At 18.3% G+C, this 10,000-nt stretch overlaps 4 protein-coding genes across 4 annotated transcripts in view; 2 read left to right on the plus strand and 2 right to left on the minus strand.

Moving 5' to 3' along the window:
* The window catches only part of PADL01_0310900 (E3 ubiquitin-protein ligase, putative), a gene marked incomplete at both ends in the record, with an annotated part of 2,541 nt that extends 299 nt beyond the window's left edge, over window positions 1–2,242 (plus strand). The window contains one exon of the mRNA XM_028684015.1: window positions 1–2,242. This exon is cut by the window's left edge and continues 299 nt beyond it. Within this exon, the coding sequence (XP_028536526.1) occupies window positions 1–2,242 (2,242 nt within the window).
* A 385-nt stretch (window positions 2,243–2,627) lies between these two features.
* On the minus strand, window positions 2,628–6,185 carry PADL01_0311000 (TPR domain containing protein; the record flags this gene model as incomplete). Its single annotated transcript, XM_028684026.1, has 1 exon — window positions 2,628–6,185. The coding sequence occupies one exon, from the start codon at window positions 6,183–6,185 to the stop codon at window positions 2,628–2,630; it is 3,558 nt and encodes a 1,185-aa protein (XP_028536527.1).
* Window positions 6,186–7,522: 1,337 nt separating this feature from the next.
* PADL01_0311100 (26S proteasome regulatory subunit RPN12, putative) lies at window positions 7,523–8,437 on the plus strand (the record flags this gene model as incomplete). The annotated part of the gene is made up of 1 exon (XM_028684037.1): window positions 7,523–8,437. The coding sequence occupies one exon, from the start codon at window positions 7,523–7,525 to the stop codon at window positions 8,435–8,437; it is 915 nt and encodes a 304-aa protein (XP_028536528.1).
* Window positions 8,438–9,581: 1,144 nt separating this feature from the next.
* PADL01_0311200 (glycogen synthase kinase 3, putative) overlaps window positions 9,582–10,000 on the minus strand; it is a gene marked incomplete at both ends in the record, with an annotated part of 2,283 nt that continues 1,864 nt past the window's right edge. Inside the window, 2 exons of the mRNA XM_028684048.1 lie at window positions 9,582–9,819; window positions 9,972–10,000. The exon at window positions 9,972–10,000 is cut by the window's right edge and continues 18 nt beyond it. Of these exons, the coding sequence (XP_028536529.1) occupies window positions 9,582–9,819; window positions 9,972–10,000 (267 nt within the window). The remainder of the gene's footprint in view (window positions 9,820–9,971) is intronic.

Genomic DNA, 10,000 nt, shown 5'->3' on the forward strand with positions numbered 1-10,000 from the left:
TATTAATAATCATAGTAGTTATAATAATAATAATGATGACGATCCTTCTTTTAAATATCAAAACAGTGATTACATTTATAATGATAACTTTAATGATGATGAGTTCCTAAAAAACGAAGAAAATGATAAGGTTATGAACGATATGTTAGATAATATATTAATACAATGCTTACATTTTAAAGGAGTTTATAAAATAAAAAATAAGAAAAATAAGAAAAATAACATAAAAGAAGATATCATGTTTGATATAATTGAAGAAGACAAAAATAAAGATATAGAAAATATAAATTCTAAAAAAAAAATAAAAAATAAAAATGAACAGATTTCTCATGGAACGCTAGAAGCTAAATTGGTTACCTTAAAATTAGCACTTAATAATATTACAAAGTCTTATATATTTTTTTATTTTAATCCTTATGATAATAAAAATAATAATGATAAAATATCCATAAGAAATGATATTCCTAAGCAATATAAATATATAGGATTTAATGGCATAAATATAAATAAAGAAAATAGATATATTTTTAATGGTCAGGGGTATAACATCTCAACTTTTTGTCAAATAAAAAATGATATAAAAAAAAAGAATGATACATATAAATATGGATATACAAATATATATAATAATAATAATAATAATAATAATATTGGAGTAAATGATAATTGCCTTTGTAATTACACCATAAATATTAATCAGTATATTAATAAATATGAATCAGTATCTTTAAGAGAAGTTGATGAATCCTATCTATACTCTCTCAAAGGATATATCCTAGATGAACAAGAATATTATAAAAATTTTTTACAAAATGAATATATCAAACTTTATAAAAATTACATTGATAATATACAAAAATATTATCATACACATTATATGGACAAGGAAAATATTTTACATGCACATGAACTGGGAAATATAAATCAAGAAATTATAAAGAATCAATCCAAATTAAAAGATTTGAAAGAAAATAATAAAGAAATATCTTATGTCACTTTAAAAGATGTAAATCAAGAAAATGGTAGTATGCTTAATGATAATATTCAAAATGGATATGCTTCCAAAGTGGTTAATAGTAAAAGGACTACTACAAATAATAATGAGGATAATAATAATAATAATAATAATGAGGATAACCATGTTTATATTAATGAGGATAACCATGTTTATATTAATGAGGAAAACCATTTCCATTTTAATGATGATCATAATGGTGCTACCAATACACACTATGATGGATATATATATTCCAACAACTGTAATTTACTCATTTCCTTTGAAGGTATAGACATTGATAAAAAATATATTTCAAGAAAAGTTTTGAATTTCTCAGTTATATTTAATATAAAATCTATTATAGAAATAAGCTTATTCTGGAGTCAGATAGGAACGAGTGGGTCGATTCCAGGAGCATCTAGAATTTCTTTAATATCCATATGTTTAAATTCTCTTATAGATATTTTTGAATCATTATTAATTTTATATGAAATATTATTATCAAAATTATTATTAATACATTTTATTTTAATGATATTATTAAAATTTTTATTATTTACTATAATGGAAGTTAGATATGTCCTAATTGTATGGAAAGCTAATCATCAACATGAAATAAATGAAGGATGGGAATACATGCAAAGGAAATTAAGTAAATTATATAAATATTATTATGGTAGTATTTTTTTATTAATTCTTATATTTTATTATGTATTCCCTATATTCCCATATATCTTATTAATCTTATATTTATGTTGGTTACCACAAATACTATTAGATATATGGAGAGGACAAAGAAATTCCATAGATATTAAATTTGTTTCTATATTATCATTATGTCGTTTATATTTACCTATTTATATTTATTTATATCCACATAATATTTTCGAGTTAGATACTTTCTCTCAACTTATAGATACATCTAATGTTATGTTTAGCATACTTATAATTTTTATTATATTCATACAATTAATCTATATGTTCTTACAAAGAATTTATGGACCTAGATATTTTGTTAATATAGATCTATTACCACATGTTCATAACTATTATAAAACTATAGATGTCAATTTTGAAGCAGGAATACCTGAATGTGTTATATGCATGTATGATATTATATTAAAACCAAACAAATATTGTGTAACTCCATGCTATCATATTTTTCATGAAAAGTGTTTGCAACAGTGGATGGATATCAAACTGGAGTGCCCAACGTGTCGTGGCCCCCTCCCGAATTTTTCGTGAAAATATTGAGAGGGTAGATGATCATCAATTTGGGGGTGAAACCCCAAAAAAATAAAAAAAAAAAAAATAAAAAATAAAAAAAAATAAAAAATAAAATAAAATAAAAAATAAAATAAAATAAAAAAATAGAATAAAATAAAATAAAAAAATAATAAAAAATAAAAAAATAAATTTTTTTTTTTTTTTTTTCATTATAATGTTATATATATGTATTTATTTTTTTGTGTATTACATTTAATCCACACATTATTTATCATCTGAATATAAATTATTTAATTTTTTTGTATTATATATTTTTTTATTCCCCATGTAGGTAACATAATTCAATATTGAATGAAATATATATATATATATATATATATTTATATTTATTTATTTATATATTTCATTTTAATAAATATTCGACTTTTCTTATATCATTATTGTTTATCTCTAGTATTGTTTTTTTTAAATCCTTATTTACAAAACAATATGATAAGAACATGGAAATATTTTTATTTAATTTTTTCTCATGACTATTTGAAATTTTAATAGCATATGGAATAATGGTTTGAATAGTTTTTATGATATATATAGATTCATCTTCATTCATGTTATGTATACAAATAAATTTTAAACATTGTATAAAAAACATGATAATATTATTTATTAATACATATACTGATTTGTTGTCTGTTTTTTCTTTTTCATCCAGTTTAATATCTAAAAGGATAGAAGAAATGTGACTTATTAATTGTTTAAAGTAATTTACATCATTATTTTGTAGATCATATATATTTTTAAAGATAAAATTTGTATATATTGATAGATTATATACAAGCTTTATACATGCATTTATTATTAGAAAATCATTTTGTATATTTACTATTGATAAAAATTTCATAATATTTCTTTTTAAATATAAAAATGATATATTATCAAGTATATATAATTTTTCATATTCTTTTTTTATTTTTTCTTTTAATTTATTCATTAAACTTTCATTTGTTTTTTTTTTTTCTATCTTTTTATCATATAAATGTTTAATATCTATATCATCATGATTAAATATTAAAGGCACCTGTTCTATTACATCATTTTGTTTATTTCCGTTGTCTTTTTCATTTTTTTGTACTTTTATTTTATCATTAAAACAATACATGTATAAATAAAATCTAGATAAAAGTATCATAGATAATTCACACACATAATTATCTTTTGATTCCATACTATCAATTAATTTATGAAAAGTACTTTCTTTTATATCTCCATAATATAATAAAACAAAATGATTGTTATCTATTTCGTTTAACCATGTTATAGTTAAATTATAAAGTACGCATAATATATTTTTCATTATATTATCATTTTCATTCTTCTCTATATAAAAAAACATATTTGACATAGAACATGTCAATATAAAAGAACGTACTCTAATGTGACTTACAAAATTTAATAAAAATAATATATAGTTACATTCCATATTTTTATAATCATACATTTTTTCATTTATATAAATTATAATATTTATCATATTTTTCATACAATATTTTTCAATAATATTCAAAATGTTTGGAAATACAATCAAATATGATAAAAATCCAAACAAACTCAAGCATTCATTTTTTTCGTTATACAAATTTTTTATATTATTTTTTTTATACATTTCTAACTCTTTTTCTATATTATTAATATTATAACATAATGATAATTTTGATTTCTCTTTTTTTGATATTCTTTCATTTTCATCTCCCTTTTTGATCACATCAATAGACATAATATCTTTCAAAACATTCATTATTATTTCCTTCCTTTTTTCATCACCATATAATATATAACTATCATCATATTTTATATCATTATTATTAATTTTCTTCATCTTTTTATAATTTATTGTATTCTTACCAATTTTTATTTTCTCATTATCTTTTATGCACTTCTCCAATTGTTCCATATTTTTATACTCATTTTCTTTCATAATTTCTAACTTTTGGCTAGCTAATTCATTTATTTCCTGAACGTTCAGGTGTTTTTTCACATATGTACATGTCAATATATGACTTTTTAAATTTTCGTATATTTTAATTTTTTCATATGTATAAGTATATCTTTCATGTAGTATAAAATTATTAATTCTATTAAAGAGTTCTTTTAAAATGATATGTTTATCTTGTAACATTTGACATACAATTTGTTTTCCTTCATTATTATTAGATATTATAGAATATAAAAGATGGAGACACTTTGATACTTTTACATTTCTTAAAAAGTAAAAAGTAAAAATGGGTGTGATAGCGTTCAAGCAAAAATCTGAATAATAAAAATGATTTTCAAGTATGAATATTAAGATATCAATAATTAAATGTATACCTTTTTTAACATATTTGTTTATTTTAAAAATTTTATTATTTATATTTTGTGTATTGAATAAGGAATCATAAGATTGTGATTTTCTTTTTATATCAAATAATATATCATTAATTTTGTCAACAAAGAAAGATAACATAGTTATGTATTTTCTTTTTTTTGGTGAGTGATTCGGATTATTAGAATCATTATCATTTTCTAAATCATATGTATGAGAGCAGAATATTAATTTTGCTATTTCATCTTTTTTTATTTTCTTTTTAATTCCTTTTAAATACATGTTAAAAAGGTTTGGTTCTTTATTCATATCCTTTTTTGACAATTGCAACATGATTTTTTTGTTTATGTCTGGATTTTTTAAATTGTATGAGAGTAAAGAATTTTTTTGATTATTTGAATTGGGCGGTAAATAAATTTTTGAGTCATTATTATTGTGTTCTACATTTTTTATTTTTTCCACTATTTGTATATTTTTTTCTTCCTTTTCCTTTTGCGAATTCTTTAATTTCTCATGAGAAGGATTACCATATGACATATATTCTACATTGTTGTGACCATAGTTTGACTTAATTTGATCATTTAAAATATGTTTACATTTGTTTATATATTCATTAACCTGTTGATCATTTTTATTAAATTGTGAAGCTAGATTAAAATTTATTGATGACTCTTTAAATTGAAATAATTTAAAAAGTGCTAGAGCTTTTCTTGCATAACCTTTAAATATAATAGATAGATTAATTTTGAGATCTGTTTTGAATGTATCATAATATTGAATAACTTGATTACAATTAATTATAGCATTTTCATATTGATATATTTTAATTTGGCATAGAGCTAGATTAACATATAAATCTAAATAATCTTTACATAAATTTAATCCATTTTTATAACATTCAATAGCATGTATATATTTTTTTTGTTTAAAATATTCATTTCCTTTAATTTTCATAGAATATGCAACTTGTTGTCTATCTTTTTTTTTTTGTAGATCTTGATTTAATTTAGTTTCTAATATTTTGAATTGTTCATTGTTTCTTGGAAGACATAAATTTTTTTCATCTTCATCAAATGAATCAGAACTTGGTTCATAATGATTCCATTTTTCATAATTGATTGAATTTTTATATTTTATTTTATTTTTTTCTTGTTCTTTTAAATATGTATTCCATCTATTTCTTCTTATATTTCTTTTATTTTTTAATATTTTATATTTTTGTAGTTTATCATTTATATCTTTTTTCCTTTGTTCTTTGCTTATAACTTTTTTATTACATCGTACACAATTAGTTAAATCATAATTATATAGAACAAAACAAAAAGAACAAAAAAATAAATAATTATCTTCATTACCTTTTCCTTCTATACCCATAAGAAATCTTTTCTTTTCATATTCTTTTTTTTCTTCTTCTTTAATTTCTTTTATTCTTTTTTCTAACCATAACTTCTTCTCTTCTTTATCTAGTTCTTCAACACTTATGGTCCCTTTGATCAATCCGTTAATTTTATTGCTTACATCTTCTACTCTTTGTAAAAAATCTTCTATGTCTTCATCTTTTGGTAGTTCACATTTATTTCTCTCCCCTACATTTATCATTATTTCGACCCATAAAAGGAAATATATATATTATATATATGTCTTAATAATATCAGATATAATATATATGTATATATTTTTTTTTTTTTTTTTTTTTTTCTCTACATCTTTGTGTAGGTATTATAAAAATTGTATATATTTTGTAGATGACCAATTATAGATAGGCCATCCACCCCAAAAAAAAAAAAAAAAAAAAAAAAAAAAAAAAAAAAAAAAAATATATATATATATATATATATATATATATATATTAATCAGGTAAAAATCAAAGATTTATCTATATCTACAAATAGAATGCATTGTTGCAATATAAAAAAATAAAAATTAAAAAGATGATAAGTAGTATAATATATATAATATATATATTATATATATATATATTTTTTTTTATTGATTTATTTATATAATAATTATGTGGGGAAAAAAAAAAGAACTAGATAGACAAGGAAATAAAATATATATATATATATATATATATATATATAAAAGAAAGATTAAAAACATATATTTAATTACAATTTATGTAAAAGCTATTCTACATTTTTTTAATTCTTAAAAGGATAAATTATGGCTTATTTAATAAATAAATAAATATATAATATATATATTATGATAATCTTACATATCAAGGTGGACATATATATATATATATACAATATGTGCATCATTACAGTAATATTAATTATTATTATTATTTTGTATTTTTTTTTTTATGATAATTATTTTATTAATATATTATAAGATTTGAATAAATACATACTCTAATATATTTTAACATGTTTAATTTCACATGTATTTTTTTTTTTTTTTTTTTTTTTAATATTCTCTCTATAATATATATATATATATATATATATAATAATATTTATATATATATATATATATAATATATTATTCATATTATATTATTTTATATATATATATATATTATATATATATATAACGTTTAATGCACAGTATATTTTTTATATTTCAAAATAATGAAGAAAAAAATATATTTAAAAAAATAATAAAAAAAAATATACAATTAAAAATTTATTATTCTTCATTTTATAAAATGATATATAATATTTAGGGAAGAATTTAAAAGATTATTATTATTATTATTATTTAAAAAAATAAAAAACTATCAATTGTAATGTTATAAAGTATTTATTTTGTAAATAAATAAATATATAAAATATATAAAATATATATAATATATATAATATATATAATATATATAATATATTTATATATTTATTTTTTTTGGAAGATCATTATATATATATATATTTATATATCATCATCATATTATACTTTATATCAATTCCTCTGTGCTGTGTAAAAAAAAAAAAATGTCGAGGGAATTAGAAGAATGCGTAAAATTATTTAAAGATTTAATTTGTTGTTATAATAACATTAATGAAAAAGAATTAATAGAAGGAACAAATAATGATTTAGATAGCATGCTAAATTTGAATGAGGATATAAGTATTCCAACTGTTTGTGATATAAATAAATGTAAGGAGATTTTATCTAAATTAAAATTATTAGTAATTCATTTACCTTCACTTAATCCTTTAATATCCATTGGAGAAAAAGATATAAGAGAATTATTAATAGTAAGAGAAATATTAGAAAAAGGTGTTATTATATCTATAAGAGATAATGATATAAAATCTTTTAATATATATATAGCTCAATTATTTATATATTATTTTGATTATAAGGATATATTACAAAAAAGTAAGAAACAAAATGCTATCATTGGTTTGTATTTATTATATTTATTAGCATATAATTCTATAGGAGATTTTCATATGACCTTAGAAATATTATCATTAGAAGATCACAATGATATATATATTAAATATGTATTAACCTTAGAACAAAATATAATGGATGGATTTTTTCATCATGTATTAACAAGAAAAGAAGACATTCCTTTATATTTATATGAATCTTTTATGCAAAAATTATATACAACCATTAGATTTAAATTAATTGATTGTATTTTGGCTTCCACTACTTCAATACATGTATTATATACATGTGAATTATTAAAATTTTCAAACGAACAAAATTTATATGATTTTATTATTCAATATAATGAAACAAAAAATAATCAAGGGGAATACAATTCTGTTTGTGAAATTAAAAATAATTATGTCGTCTGTAAAAATCAAATGGTTTCTATGCAAGAATTACCATCATTGGAAATAATTAATAATTCTATAGGATATGCTACAGAACTTGAGAGAATAGTATAGACGAAAAGGATATATACATATTGGTATATATATATATATTTTTTATATTTTTTTTAATTTTTTTTTAATTTTTTATATTTTTTTTTTTTTTTTAATACATTTACTAACATATAAAAAATATTATATATAATATAATATTTCTAAATCATAGTATAACAAAAAAAAATTATCCCTATAAAAAATAGTATCATACATACATATATATATATATATATATATATATATATATATATATATGTTTGTGTGTGTGTATCCTTTATAATTTTTTTTCTAATTACTATATAATAATTAGACCTATTTCTTAATCCTCTTAGTATATTTTACTACATATTTATATTTTTAAAAAAAAAATATATAAATATCTTATTTTTTTTTTTTTGTTTTTAAATGAAATAATAAAAAAAAAAATTCGAATGTAAACTTCTATATATTTTTTAAGCGTTTCAACTTGTCCACATTTATATACACCTGAATTTGTAGAGATGGATATATTTTAAAAAAATAATAAAATAAAATATATATACAATGATATAAAGAATCATATGGTTCATTTTTTAAATACACCATTTAAATATGATATAAATATATTATAATATATAAATATTTTTTTTTTTTTTTTTTGATACCATATATATTATATTTTTATATTTTTCAAATAACTGTTTGAAGACTATAAAAAGTAACAAACATGTAAACAAAAAAATAAACGCAAAAATAAAAATAAAAAAATAAAAATAAAAATAAAAATATATATATATATATATATTCCAAAACGGATAATTTTATATATATATAAATATATATATATATATATGTATATATGTATGTAATATTAAACCAGCTGTTATAAAATAAACTGATGAACAATATAAAATTATATACATAAGTGTAAATAATATATAAACATACACACATATATATATAAATATATATATGTATACATACATATACATTTATTCAATTTAAATATACAAATAATACTATGGTTATTATATGTTATACGTTATATGTTATATATATATATATATATATATATATTTGTATATCCACGTTTGCACTTTAATTATTTCCTGATATATATATATAATATATATATATATATCAAATTTTTTATATTTTTTAATTTTTTTTTTTTTTTTTTTTTTTAACTTTCTATTATAACGTGCGTTTTATTATTTGAATTATTTGTCTCTAAATTAGACTCATTATAATCATTACTTATGGTATCATTAATTATATTATTATCATTTTCTTCATCCATCAAAAACTCTTCATATAATTTCTTTGGTATTATTTTCCTTCTACATTCCATAGACATTTCTTGTATTTCTTCTTTAGAAAAGTTGAACAGTTCTGGTAGTTTATCTATATATTTAGGTAGCCTAGAAAAAAAAAAAATAAAAAAATACATATATATATATATATATATATTTATATATTTATATATTCATTTATGTAAACAGATTTTCCTTTCCTTTCCTTTCCTTTCCTTTCCTTTCTTTTTCTTTTTTTTTTTTTTTTTTTTTTTCTTTACTTTATGCATGGATCTCGTAGTTCATCAAA

This window comes from Plasmodium sp. gorilla clade G2, assembly GCF_900097015.1.
Source record: "Plasmodium sp. gorilla clade G2 genome assembly, chromosome: 3".
NCBI lineage: Eukaryota > Apicomplexa > Aconoidasida > Haemosporida > Plasmodiidae > Plasmodium > Plasmodium adleri (nom. inval.).